This window comes from Heptranchias perlo, chromosome 5 (genome assembly GCF_035084215.1).
Source record: "Heptranchias perlo isolate sHepPer1 chromosome 5, sHepPer1.hap1, whole genome shotgun sequence".
Lineage (NCBI taxonomy): Eukaryota > Metazoa > Chordata > Chondrichthyes > Hexanchiformes > Hexanchidae > Heptranchias > Heptranchias perlo.
Genome location: NC_090329.1, coordinates 50,084,662 through 50,104,044, shown reverse-complemented (window position 1 = coordinate 50,104,044; position 19,383 = coordinate 50,084,662). Strand labels below are relative to the sequence as shown.

Genomic DNA, 19,383 nt, shown 5'->3' with positions numbered 1-19,383 from the left:
TGTCAGCTGAGATTTAGACAACTCTGTAAAGCATACCATCTCACAGTTCTAATATTTTAAATCCTGTCCAGTTATAGAATAAAAGTGTGGGCGTGGACAATCATATGTAGAATTTATTAGAAATTCACAAATTAAAATTTTTACTATCTGTCTACTTTGATATTTGTACCCTTTGTCCTACCTCAGTGCCAGTTCCCTAGTTACTTTTTATTCCTTGATATTAATGTTTCACTCTATTAAGCTTCAAATTTCTTGTTACTTATATTTTGATAGTTTAAGTCATTTTCTCAAAGATCACCAATTGTATTGCACTGCAATATGTTGAGAAATCAGTGAGCCAGCAATGCCTACACAGTGTGCTCTGGGTTAGGCAAATTACTGTGAAGAAATACATCAATTTTAGAAAAGATTTCCAATAATGGGAATTTACTGAACTCACATATTCCAAAGTGGCAAGAGACACAGTGAGTTCCCTTGTCCCCAAAGGAGCCATTTCTTAACAGGGAGAGAACACCAAAACAGCAACAGTAAAAGCGGCTGTAGGGCATCTCCTAGTGGCTGGTCACGGAGAGAAATAAACATAGATATGGGACTAGGTTATCTCCCTGTGCTAAACCAAAAAGAAGAGGAGGCAAGACCTTAAAATTAAAAGGTTTAAAAATAAAGATGACTATTCAGATTTTTTAAGAATACTGATAATTATTTCATCTCTACAGGGTCAGTTGGCAGCACAATACTCAAGTATATCTCTTGTGCAATTAAAAACAACCTAGATAATACATAGCATAACATTGGATATTAGGAGTCAGCTTGTATAATTGCTGTTCTGGCATTTTATTACTGGAACTATATTTTTCTTACAGTTGTCAATGCTGGGTGCTAAGTAGTCACAAAAAAGGCATGGACAAGTCATTTTATGCTAGAAAACAAAATGATTTAAGTTACTTCAAATTAAGAGAACAGGCTGCATATATTTGTCAGCCTTGATAACACTGCAGCTCGCAGTAAGCATTTCAACACTGTATGGTGACAAAAGTTACAAACAGTCTTTTCAAAAAAAATGTTATGGCTGCTACTAAGTATTTAGAAAATATCTAGACCCAAGTTCATTAATTCTGTGGGGACTGAACACTCAAAATAAAATGTTCTGGGCGCTAGGAGTATTCTGTGTATTAAGAGTAAGTGATTTCTTTTAATCCAAACAGAAAACTATATTGGTATCCACAAGGTCATTTCTGAGAGTACAAATTGAGTCACAGTAAGAACATGACATGTCGTGTCTCTTGGCAATTTAAAGTAACCTCGTCCCGCCCAGGTCAGGTAAATAACATTAACAAGATGTTGGGCACTACAGAACCTCAAACTGCATTTTGTTTTTAAAATATCAAGGGGCAACTTTGAAAGGTTGGCGAGTAGACCACTGATTGGAGGCTTTTCGAAGATCAGATCAGCAGTGACCACAACAGTGACTCAACTAATAAAGGCTTTACTCAATAAACTCTCATCTACTTTAACTATTTCTTGTTACTTTTAAAGTCCATATAAGCCATTTTAAATGAATATGACAACAGATGCTCTAGGTTTTACAGAATTTCTATGCATCCATTTTCATAAAGGATGGAGGCCAAGTCATTAGATGTATTCAAGAAGGAGATTGATATATTTCTTAATGCTAAAGGGATCAAGGGATATGGGGGAAAGCGGGAACAGGGTACTGAGTTAGATGATCAGCCATGATCATTTTGAATGGCGGAGCAGGCCCGAAGGGCCGAATGGCCTACTCTTGCTCCTATTTTCTATGTTTCTATACTGAAGTGGGGGGGGGGGGGGGGTAGTGGGGCCAAAGGTCCGCAATGACGGAGCTGGACTTCCCCTCCACTGACCATTTATACGTCAGACACTGTAGGAATTCCCAGGTTTAGGCAATTTAAATATAGTGGGCTGGTGCTCGTGCCTCGCCTGGCACGGCTGGGGCATCCGCTAAGTGGGAGAAGAGTAGAATGGCAGATGTGCTGTCATGTCTGGCCAAAGATGAATAATTTTTTTTTGTGGAAGGAAACTGGCCTTTACAAACTAAGTGTGCCACAATTCTACCTCCTTAAAAATGTTTTGTGCTGGCCGACACTATGTTGGGCGAATTCGCAGGTGATCGAAGTGGGAATTGCAGCAGGTGAGGTCATCCCACTAGATCCTTCTCCTTGGGCAATGTTAGTTTTAACTGTTTACGGACAGAAAATGTGTGCCATATTCAAGATTTTTAATATAGATATATATTTACAGTGAAAATCCTTCTGTTTAGCTCCTCAAAAGGGAAAATAAAAAAGGTTACGTGCTAAATGCTAAGCTATTCTTCTGTAAATAACTTAAGGGTATTAATTCTTCTTATATTTCTTACCACTGCAGGAGCTCTACTAATTTGTATATCTTTTTCAAAGTTCCAAACTGACCCAAAGATTCAGACAGTTCTTTTTTCACCTCCAGACTTGACTATTGCAATACTCTCCTGCCAACCACCCATCCTCCATCAACAAAACAACTTGCATTTATATAGCACCTTTAACATTGCAAAATGTCCCAAGGGTCCGCACAGAAGCATTTTCAAACAAATTTCAAACAAACCCTCCATAAACTTGAGCTCATCCAAAACGTTGCCGCCCATATCCTAACCAGCACCAAGTCCCATTCACCCATGTGCTCCTCAAATTTAAAATCATCATCCTTGAGTTCAAATCCCTTCATAACCTCAGCCCTCCCAATCTCTAACTTTTTCCAGCCCCAAAACCCTCCAAGAACTCGCCTCTTATGCATTCTCAACTCCCTCTGCCCCATTATTAGTGGCTGTGTCTTCAGCGGTCTAAGCTCTGAAATTCCCTCCCTAAACCACGCTATCCTCCTTAAAATCTCCCTCTTTGTCTAAGTTTTTAGTCACCTCTTAATATCTTTTTCTTTGGCTCTGTCAATTTTTGTCTCATAACGCTTCTGTGAAGCACCATGGGACGATTTCCTATGTTAAATGCGCTATATAAAAGCATGTTGTTGTTGTTGTTGTTGTTTTGAATATCCCCAAAACAGTTGCCAAGATTTTGTGGATTTGAATAACTGGTTGTCATATACATCATTGACCAAATCACAATCAGTCCATTGAAAAGCAGCTTGGCTCCTCCACCAGGCTTTGCAAAAAACTAACAAAACTTGTAACATTTGTATCGAGTTTACACACACATGAAATTTTCAATAACCCCCCCAAGAAATAAATCCTATATATGCAATACAGTTTACTCACTTCTAGGATTGCTGCACCATTGTGCACTATAAAGATTTGGATTCAGTACTTCATAATGTGCTATTGAAAACATCAGACAAGATGGAGCAGGTCAATAAAAGGAATCTGCTGTTTGATAAATGTGACACGCCCAGCTTGAACTAAGACATAAGATATTTAAAAAAGCATCAGCATGCTGAATTGTTCTATTAGGTGAAGAACAAAAAGCTGGCAGTGGTTGCACCAGACAGACAGCTTTCAATTAGAGTAGAAATCTCAAACATTTTTTTGTGTGTGTTTTTTTAATATTAATTTGCAAAATACTTTACAAAGCTATTTAGTTACTGCTTTTGCCAACGTAGAACTATACTGCACTCATTTGTTTACTGGAAAAATATTCTTCAGACTGAGAATGTGGTCATAAGATCTGATTGTGTATCATTTGTTGTACAGTGAACCGTGGAAAAGAAGCCACAACATTGCAGACTGTGGCACCACACAAATGAAATAAAAGATGAGCCTACACTGACACATATTACGCAGTGCGTACCAAAGGCCTACGTTGCTCATGTATCACAAGGCTTGCCAAGTCCCTTTCGTAGGACTTAAGCATCCTTTTGGGCAAGATCTAGTCATTACATTTATCAGCAGCTGTTTAAGCTTCCGTTTGGGGAAAATTCCTGTCTACCTGGTCTGACAGTTGTATTTTAATCAGCTCACACGAAAAATGTTTGGAAAAAAAAAGTAATTCAAATCAGCATAAAACAATTCCTCAACTACAAGCAGCATTAAAAATGCAATTTAATTTGGAAGGAATTATTGGGGGGGGGGGGGGGGGGGAAGAAAAAAAGCACTCCCCCATTTTGAATAAAATTAGACTTGGCAGAATTTGGAAGTTTTACTAAAAGCTGCAATTTTCTTACCACCATGGGGAGCCACACATCAGGTCTTCCTCCTTATTATGTTGTTACCAACAGGGAGAGTCCCATGGGTCACAGAGCATTTTCACAAGAACAGTGGCGGCCACATATTCAAATTGGCCAGAGAACTGTTCAGGAGCCATTAAACCCAGGAAACCATCCCATTGGCTGGAATGCAAAATTCTCAGCTGACAATGGTTTCCTAGGTTTCGGAGGCTTTCAGTTTCAAGTTATGGCCTTTGTCACTTCCAATGGAGCCACTCCCAACATCCAGGTGCATGCTCCCCTTCAGTGGCATCACCAAAGCAGCCTAGCAGAGACTTTTGGCCTTCACAGCAGTGAGAACAATTCCATTTTTACTAAAGCATGAAATATCATTTTACTGTACAAAATGGGCATGTAGTTTGAAGCAAAACTACTCCCTTTATTCTTTCCCTAAAACCTTCTAACTTCACCTATATTAACTTTTATTTTTCTATTCCTCCCCACTCCGTAATTTTAATCTTCATCTTTTTTCTTATCTCCGATGTGGGTGTAATAGGCATAAGAGCAAATTTTATGAGGAATTATAGAAACAACTAAGACCTGACAGCTACAAATCACTAAACATGTCCTGAGCAAAGGGCACACCTTTGACTTTAAAAATACTACATCAATAACCTAGTTCATGGACCGAAAGGTAGTAGAACCTTTAATTTGGGCGGCTGTAGTGCATATTTTCTCCTGCTTCACAATGCTACAAAAAGTACGTGATATAATGACAATCAAAACAGCATAAGTTCTGTTTTTGCTTTCAAATGCAAGACCACTTCAGGTAGCAACATTGTCACTATTCTGTTAAGCACATACATCTGACATGCACGTTAACCTAGCATCATGCGCAACAGTCTTCAAAACAAGCCACCAAGACATTTGAGAGGCATAGATTCAGTTTATCTGATATGGGGTACACAATCTTTTCCGATGGGTAAGTGGGGTCTGTCCCTAAGTGCAAAGTGCACAACAGCCAGGGCTTAAGTACTCCCCAAGAGTGCAGGAGTACAGCTAAAACAGTACAGTTCATCAGCACAGAATACGGGTATGCTCCCTGCTAGGTTGTCCAATTAGGACCAGCTACAAGTTGGAGCTCAGGCATGCTGATATTACCTGGAGCCAAGTGGGAAGAATCCAGTGACATTTCTACCGTACCAGCTCCTGTTAAGACGACTGGTTGGCTGCTCAATCAACCAATTCCCTGAAGTACTGCAGATCTGCCACCTCGGGTATCAGGGGGTAACTTTTAACCCTGAAGAACGGGTGGGTTGGGGGCGGGGAGCAGAAATTTCTTTTTTTAAAGTTTGGAGCTGGAACAAATCCCGGCTCCAACCCAAGTTTCACCCTGAAACATCTGGGTGCTCCCGCTTCAGAAACCTGGAAGTCCCGCCGACACTTAAAGCTGGCAAGATGACATTTAAAGGGCCAATTAAGATAGTTGAAGTAGTTAAGGGAATTATGGTGCATTGAGGCAGACAAACTATTTTAATTCTACTTGAACGTGTCTCCCGTGGCCTCTGAAACACGCCAGGGAAATGGAGCAAAGATGCAGCCGGCACCCATTTGGACCTTGAAACCAGTGATTGACACTTGAAGAAAAGGTGAGTTTTTGCAGCAGGGCAATCAGGTCTCTCAGACAAACCTTTGGCTGGGAGTTCTGTGTGTTTAGACTAAGATTTCTTTCTTCACACTCAGAATTCTTGTGTTCACAAATATTTATCTATATTTTGGACCCCCTCAAACTGACACCATCAGGATGGGGGGTGGGGTGGGGGGGGGGGCGCAATGGATTTATTCCACAGTACATCTGAAGAGGAGGCACATCACCATCCGCGGCAGGCACAGCGTGCAGTTCTGGGAGTTGCAGCTCCACAAGACAGAGGTGCGCCACAAGGCCCTGCAGAAAAGCAGAGAGGGGACCAACAGAGGGGCCAACGTCAAAGGAGGCACTACCCATGAGAGGGTCCACAGGCAGAGGCTGAGCTTCCTGGACCTCTCTGAGGGGCAGTGCCCACAAAGGCTCAGATTGAGTCGCCAGGTGGTCGCAGATATCTGCAGGCTTCTTCACGCAGAGCTGCTCCCAGCTGGGCCTGGTGGTCATGCATTGCCCGTTGCAGTTAAAATCACCACTGCCCTCAATTTCTTCACCTTTGGATCATTCCAGGGTGCCATCGGTGACATCACCAGGATCTCTCAGTTGTCTGCACATAAGTGTAAATGACAGGTCATGGATGGTTTGTTTGCCAGGGCATCCCACTACGTCAACTTCCCCATCGACGACATCAGCCAGACTGAGAGGTCAGTGGGTTTCCACTCTCTGGCTGACTTCCCACAGGTACAGGGTGCAATTGATTGCACACACATACCAATCCGAGGACCTGCACATGAGCCAGGACTGTTCATCAACCAAAAGGGGTATCGATCCATCAATGCGCGGCTGGTTTGCAATCACTGGAAGAGGTTTCTCCAGCAGTGTGCCAAATTCCCTGGGAGCTGCCATGATTCCTTCATTCTGCATGAATCCAACATCTCGGCCCCTCTTCTACGCACAACACAGACTTAAGGGTTGGCTCCTTGGAGACAAGGGATACCCCCTGCAGAGGTGGCTCATGACACCTGTGAGAAACCCCACCAGTGAGGCACAGGAGCGGTACAACGACAGTCACATCACCACCAGGTCTGAGACTGAACAAGCCATAGGAATGCTGAAGATGCGCTTCAGGTGCCTGGATCGATCTGGGGGAGCCCTTCATACGCACCAGTGATGGTGTGCAGAATAATAGTCGTGGTGTTGCATCCTGCACAACATCACTCAATAGAGAGGATTACAGGTGGATGAGGTCCCATGTGCTCATGAAGCAGCCACACCTGCCATCAACACTGAAGGAGGGGAGGGGGCGGAAGACAACGAGCAAACCATCAGCAGAGCAGCATCTCACTTGGCTGCTTGTGATGTCAGGGAGTCACTCATAGTTGATAGATTCTCATAGGGAGATCTGCAAAGTGACGATAGTCAAAGACTCAGACCACCTGGAACGACCACCAACACCAGCCCTCCAGGTTGTACAAAACAGTCCTGCAACCACACATACACCCACTGTAAACACACCCTATGGTGGCATCAAGTCTCGCCGTTCATGATGAAGCACATGGAAGGGCGCTTTCACAAAAGGAACTCAAGAATGGGCAAGACGTGGCAGTGATGATGAGAATCATAACATATAATGTGCATTTAACCAAAACCAAATATAAATGAAAAACATGACAGACTGTCAGGTGCCCTTGTGCATACCCTGGTGATTATAAAACCTTAGACTTCCTCTTCCTACTGCTTCCACGTGGTGCATCCCCTGTGGCTCCAGCAGAGGTAGTGACAGGTTGCTCAGGTCCCTGCCCTGACTGCTTAGATGCTTTCAGCCTACGACCTCTGGGCTTTGGAGCCCACAATGGCCCCGCCAAAGACCGCTCTACCTGCACCTATGCAGGGGCAGTCTTGGCCACCTGGAGAGGAGGCAGCATTGCGGATACCGTTTGAGGAGGGAGCACCAGGTGAGACCATGGGGGCGCTTTGATTGGAGTCCCCATTTCCATGGCCCCTTTTGCCATCATCCCTCTCCTGCACCAGGGCTACATCACTCCTACCACTCTGCTGGACAACAGCTTGGAGGACATGTGTGGTGTCTTTTAAGGCCAGTGCTAATGTTTCTCTCTGCCTGTTTAAGTTGATCGGCATCGGCCGTTGCCAAGGCCTGAATGGACTCATTTGTGAGCCGTGCACAAAGCGTAATGGAGGCTGCCATTCCATCTATCGCAGACATTCCCACACTTAACTGCACCTCCAGTCCACTAATGCTGGAGATGGTCTCCTCCATCCTCTGCGCCACTGTGGAGACTGAGTGTGGCACAACTTTCAGTAAGTCAGCATCTGTACCAAGCTGAGCAGAGCTTGGAGAGGAGTTCGCCCACCGACATGGACTCTCCACCTCTGCTCTGCCACCAGTGTCTGCTCTTGCTCACTTATGTGTGGTGACTCACCAGATGACAACCCAACTAACTGACTACTAGGACCCACCGAGGTGTGAGTACCTGCGCTGGTGCGTGACTCACTAAGATGTGATGGTGCGCCCTCAGAGGCAGGGAGCTCCTCTGAGGAATTGCCCTCGTCCATGTCTTCACTCCTTGACAGCCCTGGAAGAGAACATACAGCAATATTAAGATTCATTGTAGAAGTAATGTTGCGATGAGCATAATGAGGCATGTAACAGGTCAATCATTGATAACACCAATCCACGTTGTGCGTGAGAGATGTTAAAGTTCTATGACCAGACGTTTGCGGGGTGCCAGTCTAGGCATCCCCGTTGGCTAGGCACTCCACTGCTAGGCCTCCAACTCCGCCTCTGTAATTTGTGGAGGCTCCCCTCCAGTCTGACTCCTCTCCCTTGCATTGTGCACTCTCTTCTCCTACAAGGGAGAAAGTACAGATGTGCGAGTAAGCAAGGGTGACGGGGTCACCTGATGGATGCATTGCGCTGGGTCAGGCTGACAATGAATGAGATGCATCAGAGGGTGACTATCAGACAGATTGATAACATTGCATCAGGACTGGGTGAGTGGGAGAGGTGGGTGCACAAATGGCAAGGGTGGGGTGGGGGGCAGTGAAGTGCACAGAAAGTGAAGGTAACTTGACACTGAGCCTTAAGTGGGTGTGAGGAGTGATTTGATGGAGGAGACTTCGCAGGGCAGTGTGTGGGGGGGTGGGGGTGTAATGTTCACCATAGAATGCAGGTGAATCAACAACTGTACTCACTTTTCCTGACCTGGTCAGGTCATTAAATCGCTTCCTCCACTGCAGCTAAGACCGGGTCACTGTACTCCTGCTGCTGACCTGTTCTGCCACCTCCATGCCTTCTTGGTGGCACAACCAGGTTTCTTCCTCCTATCAGGTGGGTATAACACCTCCCTCCTGCTTCTCACAACAGCCAGTCGTATCACCAGGGCGCTGTCCGAAAACCTGGGTGCTGCCTTTCTTTGAGAACGTTCCATTGTGATTTTTCCTCCTTTCTCCTTCAAAATGGATTGGCCCTTTAAATAGTGGGCTTTAAATTGCATCATGCGGGTGCATAGTACATCCGCTGCGCAGCATGAAGACGCAAAACCCGGAAGTTGAATTAAGTGGTTTCAATTGAGTCGCGATCGCTCGGGAACACACGCAAAAAAAAATTTTTTCCCCGGGTTTCCCACTCGCTTATTGACCACTCTGCTGAGATCCTGCCGCATTGTCCACATTTAGACCCGAATTACCAAATCTCCCACAAGTTCCAATCTTACAGTATCAGGCACATCATCTTAATTCCCAGATGATGGTCCTCCTCCTCGTCCTCCCCCAAACCTTGGGCATACAAGCAAACATTCTCATACCCAGCCTCCAGGTAACTACCGTCCCAAGTATCAGTTTCCTAGGCAGCCTGGAAGTATCTAAATGGACAGCTTGCAGCAAGCCAGTCATCTAGATGTTTTAGACATCCAAGTTAAATGCTACATACCAAGCTTATTTGTCTCCAACTTCTTAATCCACGTTCTCCCGAGATCATGACTGAGAAGAGGCTTTAGCCAACAGAAAGACAATTTAGGAGCATCTTTGTGTAATTTTGTACCTTGCAGATCCATTGATCTCCCTACTGACCTTCTTGGCCTCAATATAACCGACTATAAATTGATCTCTGCAGCAGCTCTTGATTGCGTGCAAGAATAAAAGCCCTCTGCTGTCTCCTTCCCTGTGCAGGATGTCACATATACATTTCAACACAAACTTCAAAAATGGTTGATTACAAATGGCTCTTTTTAAAAGAGTTAATGTACAGTTCAAATAAAAGCAAAAAAACCGCAAATAATGGAAATCTGAAACAAAAATCAGAATGATAAAATATTAATGTCTATTTTTTCCTGCTGAGTATTTCCAGCATTTGTTGATTTAATTTTTAATGTGTAATTCGTGGTCAGCAACAAAAGGAGTTGGTGTTATACCTCAGTTAAAAAGTGTTTATTTTCCAATCTTTTCTAAAATTGATGTATTTCTTCACAATAATTTGCATAACCCAGAGCACACTGTAGACATTGCTGGCTCACTGCTTTCTCAACATAATGCAGTGCAATATAGTTGGTACTCTGAGAAAATGACAAACTATTAAAATATAAGTGACAAGCAATTTTAAGCTTAATATAGTGAAGCATTAATATCAAGGAATAAAAGTAATAAAGGAACTGGCACTGAGATGGACCTAAAAACTCCCCAATCCTTAAAGTGAGGTATTTCCTTTACTTTTATTTGGCCCTGGTTTTCAACAGTAATCTATCCTACAAGCATAGCCCTATACCTTCACAACAGAAACTTTACAGAATCACCTATAATTACTTTCGAACATCAAATACACTACAGTGATCACGTTTCACCTCCTTTAGACCAGTATAACTAAGGAAATATACACATCCATATGTGGGGGGGGGGGTGGAGGAATAAACAGACAAGTAATAAGAGCTTTGGGCAATTCTATAGAGAGTTACATGGACTGCTAGTAATCATAAATGTCTAATTACGACTGACCCATGAAACATTTTCGGGAGCCTGAAAACGTTTCAATAATCCTACATGACAAGCCACGGTTTGAATCAGGCAAGAACTAATTTGATTCCTTTGATCACTTGTATTCTCCCTATTCTAATATTTGGGTAGCATTTCTCTTTTCTCCAGGGCTATTTAATATATCTTTTTTATTGATCTTTTATTCACTCATTGTTTTCTTCTATTCTGGGTTTTAAACTCTTCTACATTTCCTTTCCCCATAAAACCACTTTTTCTTTTTTTTTGATCAGAGTACAATTCAAGGATCAGGTAAAGTACTATTCTTACATTTAGAGCAAAAAGAGAAGTATACAAATCCAGTTATAGAGAAACAGTTAACATCCCTTACTCTACAACAATTGTGCTACAATGACAGCTAGAAAAAACTTCTTACCAAGAATCATGTTACTTTTGATACAATAGTCTTCCTCAACCCAATAATGATATTCCAAACCTCAACACAGCAAAACACAATAGGTTCAGTTACTTATTAAAAGCAAATCATCTTACCTTGTAACGCCCAATGGATCAGAGGTTTCTTCAGACTTCTCGACTGTCGGGACATGGGTTTTTGATGATCTAGATTTTCCAATGTCTTTAGAAGTGTCTTGGTTGAAAAAATCTCCAGACTCCCCTTCGTCTTCTTGCAACTCATCTGTAGCATTTCTAGCTTTCAAATCACCAAGGTCTTTAGTTTTTGCTCCTATTGAGAAAAAAAGTTAACCAGAAATTATTTTTTCTACAATAAACAAGTTAACAAACTAAATATAAAATAAATGCAAGCAATAGAAGAGAACGTCTAATTTTATTCATAGCAGGCATCTATTTTGAATAATGAACACATTTAGAACTATATCCCACTGTGCAAAACTATAATGCACACATCTAGCAAGGGAAGAGGAAAATAAAGTTAAAAAAGCCACATTAAACAATTTATTCCAGTGTGTGAACTATTGTAGAAGCCCATTCCTTATTTCTCCAACTTAACTTCAGTACAGGTGGAGGAGTACTGGTGACATTTTCACACTACAAATGTTGAGCTCCAAACTTCAGCTGTGATTCTCACAATGTCCCATTTTCCCCAACCTCCAGTCCCAAGCTTTTCCATTCTCTCATGTTCTAACTTAAAGGTCATATATGAGGGTAAAGTATTACAGATGCCAGCAGCACTCATCTCACTCAGGTGAGCTTTCTTAGTGTGTGGCAGACTGCGGGTGTTAGTAGGCTGGTCAATTGCAGCATATGGGAATTGGGGAGGGGGGGAGCCCTCAGAGCAGAATTTGTTTTTTTCCCCCTCATCCAACATCCACACGGGCACTTCCCAACAGGGATCACTGGATAGGAACAGGAACCCTGACAGATCCCACTCCTTCCTAATTCAAAGGCATTGAGATCTATTGTAGAACTCACCACCATCACCCTACCCAAGATGCTAACTCAGCAAAGAGCAAAAACTGAATTTGGAAGCCTACTGTTGTATATGACGTGCACTTATCCACTAAACCATCAGGGGAAAGCAGTTTTAAGGTTCTAATCCTTCCTCTTTAGTTTCTTGAGCAATTTTCTAATTGCTCCAACACTTTTCCAAGCTGCTTAACTTGCATCCCTTTATAAGCCAGACTTGTAAGACTTACTCACCACAACTCCCAAAATTTCACTATCTACATCCCTAGCCCCAAGTTCAATTTTCCAGTTGATTCATGGATTCAACAGATCTGGTCTCAGCCTATCAGCCAACCCATGTCAGCAATAGTGACCAATGACAATGTCACTTTGGGCAGTCCAAACTTGCCCTCGTTACCTACTCCATGCCCTCTACAAACAAACAGGCAGGCCTCCAGACTTTCTGTTGGAACCAATTTACATTACTTAGTCCCCCAGAAATATTGAAGAAAATATGATTTGTATAAGACCATAAAACCAGATGCATAAATTGTCTTAATGGTTATGACTGAAAATAAACTGTATCCTCAATTTACATTTTTGAGTGGTTTATCAAATTGAGAATTCAACCCTCACAAAATCATTAATTTCTCTATAAATATTCTTCCCTTGCTGGCTGATCCACAACACTTGCACAATTGCCAAAGGAACCAACCTCTGCTAGTCTGTTCCAGTAATTAGAATGGCAATTCAAAATCTTGTTTACAAGATCTTGAAGTTGTTTATAAAATATACATACACCAAAAATCTAGATTTCAAGTTCCCCATTGACATTGTATACTTTTAAGAGGATTCTCCCTTAAAAGTATATACATTTATCAACCTTTCTTCTGCTCCTCCTCCCTCCCCCCACAAAAAAAAACTTTTTATGTAAAATGTATTTCAAGTGACAGAGGTGTCTTCAAATTCTGATCACAGACAATAGTTAACCCACTGTATATTTCACTGATGTTCTGGTTGCACCTTTGGCACCACTCCAGCTCTTATACTGCCTCAGACAATTGTAATGCCTGCAGTCTATCTTCTTAAGGTGCGAGTAGAGTCTGGAATTATGATGAATAGTTTTCTAGGAGAAATACATATGGCATGAGATCCAAAAGCTCTTTTTCCTCCCCACAAACTACTTGGGGCAAAACTAAATCAGATAGTAAAGTACAGGGAGTCTTAGGCATCTAAGCAGCTAGAAAAATTCTATCTGTAACGGTCCCAAACCTGGCTTTTAAAGTATCCATACTGCTAATTATCTCTATTCTTTTGTTGGTTTTATTGTACAGTACAGGAGTAACAGGAACTGATCCAAAATATTTGACTGAAATTGCCCTGCAATAGCTAAACACTTAGCCTTATAAGTTTTGCATTAAATTTGGTTTTCTTTTTCCACACTTCATTTTGCTCAGGAGTTGGATGATCTTAATTAGGCTCAACTATATAGCCGGAACAGTAAAGTACAAATCAGAGGAAATGGTGATAAATCTCTATAGTGCTCCCTCCCTTCCCTGCCCCCAACCATCTTCAAAATACCGAGCAAATTTCTTCCCAAGTCTGAAATAATTACCTAAAAAGTCCAACAACTCAGAACTTGTCGCTAGGGTTGTGTCCTTGGCAATAAATCTGAAGATTTCATCAAAAGCTACTCTTCTTTCTTTTATATCAGACTCTCCTACAAATAAAACTTTCCTGGGCATAGAGGGCACATTTGCCTTTGGATATTGAGTGCTCAGCTTTTGAAACAAATCATCAATCTCACTGTACTTCTTGGATACCTGTAAAAAAGAAAAAGTTGATACTTATTTTGGTGCTTTACTTCCCAAACATGAACACCTTACACCAGTAATCAGTTAACTAACATATAACCTTAATCCTTTTATGTATAGAGTACATTTCATGTAGACAAGAGTCCATTATACATTACTATAAATTCTGTATGATAAGATATGATAATTGTAAAAGCATGGTTTCCCACTGCATTACATGGTCCGCTCTAATTAATGTGAATATTTCCCAATTGTTTTTCATGCTTCTAGTTAAAATATTCTGTAATCCCTTATTTAGAGCATCTGAACTATCCATATATATTTTTCCTAAGAATGCTGGGTAAACGATATAGCTGAAGTACTGATATGAGCAAATTTCCTCATCGGCAGCAGCAGAACACATCACTACTGCCAGTGGGGAAATCATTTTTCCTCTTGCAGTAGCAGTAAAATTGGGCTACCACCAGATTTTGATTCTCCCCCACATATCTGCTCATTAATAGAAGAAATGGCGCCTGGCTCTCGGCAAGGAGTGAGCAGAACAACGAAATCCACTGCTGATATTTCACTGGTCTGCTGCAAAAAGACAGAAGTTGGCCTCATCTGCACCACTATCCAAATAACTCAAGATTTCTTGGCAAACACTTCACCGGGAACCAATTATAGTTGGAATGCTGAAACGTGCACAAGATTTTTTAAAATGTATTTATACCATGAAATAGCAGCTAACCAAAATATGCAGCAGAACTACCAACTATGCTTTCTAGACCATGAAAATAGCCATGTTAATGTGGGAACCTGGTCAGCGGATTTAATTTTTTTTAAATCTGGGAGACAAAAAAAATTTTTGTTTTGCATTGGTACTGTAAAGAGTGAATCAGCAACGAAACACCCAGGAAAACACATCTATAACTTATGTAACATACTGCTGTAAAAAATAAATATTTCAAATCATATTATGCAGATCACCATAACTTTTGTAGACTGTTTGAATGGCTTGAAGCTGCAATCAGAGAGATTGTGGTTAGGGGAGAAGGCTCAAGAACAAAATGAATATTATCAAAGAACTGGGAAGTGAAAGGATTTTTATACTCCATATAGGCAGACGAGATAAAGTGGCTAGAGTGTGAATTTTAGGCACTGAACCTATCTGGAAAAACATGAAGTGCAACCCAACTACAAGTCATTGGGGTAGATTTTCAACTTGCCTCCAGACATATTAATGGTATTGCAGCTGGCTGCCAGTTATAGAAACCTCCCGATTTTCATTTCCATTGATTTCAATACACCGGTTTTATGCCAGGTAGCAAGTTGAAAATAGGAACAGAAGTAGGCCATTCAGCCCCTCGAGCCTGTTCCGCCATTCAATTAGATCATGGCTGATCTGTAGCTCAACTCCATTTACCCACCGTTGATCCATGCCCCTTGATACCCTTGCGTAATAAAAATGTCAGTCATTAAAATTACAATTGACCCAGCATCCACAGCCTATTGGAGAGAGAATTTCAGATTTCCATCACCCTCTGTGAAAAACGTGCTTCCTGATTTCACTTCTAAATGGCCTAGCTCTAATTTTAAGATTATGCCCTCTTCTTCAGGATCTCAGGATTCCCCCACCAGAAGAAATAGCTTCTCTGTATCTGCCCAATCTTGTCTATCAATTTAAAACACCTTGATTAGACCCCCCTTTAATCTTCTAAATGCTAGGGAATAAAGGGCAAGTTCATGCAACCTGTCCTTGTAATTTTACACTAAGTCCAGGGATCATTCTGGTTAATCTGCACTTTACCCCTTCCAAGGCCAATACATCTTTTCTTAGATGCAGTGCTGAAAATTGAACACAGTACTCCAGATGGTGTCTAACCAAGGCTCTGTACAACTTAAGCAGCACTTCCTCATTTTTTGTATTCCAGCCCCCTGGAGACAAAGGCCAACATTCCACTAGATGTTTTGTACCTGTGCACTAGCTTATTGTGATTTGTGTACCTGGACACCCAAATCCCTTTCCTCCCCCACAGCTCCTAGGGGGTGATTTTAGGAGGCAATTGCGGGTGCATTGGGGGCTGGGGGAGCTCCGAAAATCACAGAAATCCCGTTTGGGTTTGGAAGCCGGCTCCAACCAGCTGACTTCCAAGTTTCCCAGGGACCCACCTGCGTGCGCGCGGACGACCCGAAAACGGAAGTCCCACCGGATGACAGTTAAAGAGCCAAATGTACCTCATTGAGGTACTTAAGGCACTTTACCTGTGTCAGATTAAATACTTAAAGATTTTTTAAAAAAACTTACCTAGGCGGCTTGCCCACCGCTTCAGATTCATGCCTGGTGAAACCAGATGTGAAGGGCCGGATCAGGGAACAAGAAACTAAATAAATTAAATAAAAAACCATGGAAGGAAGTGAAAACACTAAATGAACCTACTTTTGCAATCTGCTCCAATGTCCCCCTCTTCGATCTTCCCCTCTCTTTCCCCGCCCCAGGTCTTCTGTTCCAGTGCCGAATTTTCCCTCCCTCCCCCGCACCCCTGCACCCAACCCACCATTGTAAAATCAAGCCATGAAGAAAATATTCCAATTTGTCTTTCTCGGATTCAAAGTGATGACCTCGCACTTCCCTGCGTTGAACTCCCATCTGCTACAGTTTTGCTCACTTACTTAATTTGTCTATGTCCCTTCATAACTTTCAGCTCACATCTACACAACGTACTGTGCCTCCTAATTTAGTGTAATCAGCAAACTTGGATAGACAACTCTGCAAAAATCTACCTAATTGTCTTGTAGTAGACCATTCCAATGAAAGAAAATGGTTTCAAAGGCTCATCAGAGTGGGGGCAGATAGGGTAGAGGGGAGGGTATAAAATGAAGCTCAACATTTCACCCATCAAAAACTAAACAGACATAGACCGCAGATAGTACTGAAAATGTTAAGAAGATGGTGCTGTGCTGCAGCACACTGGTGCTTCGACAAATGATACAATGGTGTGATATTACAAGTTTGCCCTAACAATTCTCCACAAGGCAAAATTCTCATTTCAGCTAATCCCACTAAGTACTTTCCCCACAAGGTCATACCTGCCAACTTTGATACCCTCCAAACAGCTGAATTAGGAGAGCAACATGCCAGAGTGACGAGAAAGTCACCTGCCTACCCTCTCAAACAAGAGGATGTAATAGGATAGGATAAAGGAGGAATAGTATGGGGTACAGAAGGGCAGAAACAAATTGAAAATGGAGGAGGAGGAGGAAAAGAACGCTACCTCTGGGAAGAACTGGATCAGGCCATGGAATATGTGGTGGAATATTCGAGCCCTATTCTATACAGAGACAACTGCTTTAAGATTTTAAAATTTATATGCTATCTGACCAAAAACCTTTAACTTTGTTCTGTTTGTTCATCATGCTTCCTATAACTTACAGGGCAACTTTGATCACTTTTGAGGAATCACATCTGATTACCACATTTGGCCACTTGATCCATAATTTATTTAAAATTATTGGTACTAAGTTAAACATCAGAATATAATAGCGACTGGAGGGAAGGCTGAATGATAAAAGAATACTTTCACCACTAAAATCCAGCTCTCAAGGAAACAGTGAACAAAATTTGTACATGGGTGCAGACACTTACAACCAGGTGCCAAAATAGCACACGCAGCATTCAGAGAGGGCCAAACCTTTCTTGCCAAAAACTGAGGAAACTCTTTCAAAAAGCAGTCCAAACAAGACGTGGCGAGACGATAAATACACAGAGTCACGCAAATGTCAGTGAAAAGTACAAAAGCTTCCAAATTTTTTAAGTGGCACTTCCTTGATGAAAAGTTGATTGGCAGACCACCCCCAATTGTTGGTAAAACAAATAAAATAAATCCCATCAAAAGCATCACATCACTTGCACATGGTGTGATTACGATTTAAGTGACTCACAGCTCTTTTCCTCCTCTCCCCCACCACAAGTGCCTTCAAGTGTAAAATGTATTAAGCTTGGCCTGATTAAAATAATTATTTCGGACTAGTTTAAAAAGAAAACACCGAATCAGGTTTACTGACCTAGGAAGATTTTATTGAAATGGCAGAAAGCAGTGGGAGAACCTTCACCACACGGACTGCAGCGGTTCAAGGCGGAGGCTCACCACCACCTTCTCAAGGGCAATTAGGGATGGGCAATAAATGCCAGCCTCGCCAGCGATGCCCACATCCCATGAACTAATAAAAAGTGTTAAAATTCAGTTTTGGTTTGAAGGTAAAAAGAGATTTTTAAAATAGGAATATATTTTACTCATGCAATTGATGTTGCGTTCCATGTCAAATGTCAGAAAATCTCTCATCAGGTACCTCGATAAGGCAGCTGACTATAAAAAGGAATTTCTTCCCCCCCAACCCCCCCAGTCATTGGTTGACACCCAACAATGCATCACCTCAGTGTCCTATTTGACTCAGTTGAACTTGAAACTCTATATTCTACCCTCTAGGAAGATCGCATATTTCCACTTTCGCAATATCGTTCATCTTCACCCTTATTTCACCCCACTGTCGCTGAAACCCTCGTCCGTATCTTTTGTCACCCCCCCCAGGCTCAACTTTCACAGTCTCCTTTCTGGTTTCCAAGTTTCACTCTACATAAATCTCAACTCATCCACAACTCCACCTCCTGCATTCTTTCCTGTACCAAATTCCACTCCTTTTCCCAACGCCTTCATTGACTACCCATTCCCATAATGCACTGAATTCGAAATCCTCATCTTACTACACCAATGCCTCTATGGGAATGCCCACTTACCCCTTCACCCTCCTCTAGCCTTGCATGCCAGCATGCACCTACCACTCTTCTGATTCTAGCCTCCTTTGGTGACAGAGCTTTAAGCCATCAACCCTCAAAAGCCTTCTCAATTTTTTTCTGCAATCATGCAGTCACTTACCTTAATTCTACTACTATTTGGCATCCATTTTCAGCACTGAGCACTTGTTTTTAATATAAATACAAGTAGCCAGGACAGGAACAGAGCAACTGATTACTGAACAAAACATAATCAACATTAGATCTCAGGGTGGAACTAAATTCAGTTATATTCACTTCCCTATCTTTGTGAAATGGGTACTACAGATATTAAAATATAAAATAGGTCACACAGTTGTAACAGAAGACTGTTAGCAGAAAGTCCAAAGTTACAGCGATTAATATTGCAGCATTTTGTGTTACACAGAGGCATGCACAGAGCTTCCATTATACCGATTGTTTAAAAAAAGTTCAACAACATCACTTGTCAAGTCCAGTTAACAATGTGGTACTATTTCTATGTTTATCCAGACAGAGAGTCAGCTCCTTTTTGACAGCAACCAATAATCTGATAAAAGGAA

General features: G+C 41.9%; 1 protein-coding gene across 4 annotated transcripts in view; it reads right to left on the bottom strand.

Annotated features, from left to right (window-relative positions):
- Window positions 1-19,383, bottom strand: part of hs1bp3 (HCLS1 binding protein 3) — a 108,892-nt gene that overhangs the window by 60,423 nt on the left and 29,086 nt on the right. For all 4 annotated transcript variants that reach the window (XM_067984338.1, XM_067984340.1, XM_067984341.1 and 1 more), the window contains 2 exons: window positions 13,833-14,040; window positions 11,345-11,537 (listed from right to left, as the gene is read on the bottom strand). In XM_067984338.1, the coding sequence (XP_067840439.1) occupies window positions 11,345-11,537; window positions 13,833-14,040 (401 nt within the window). The remainder of the gene's footprint in view (window positions 1-11,344; window positions 11,538-13,832; window positions 14,041-19,383) is intronic.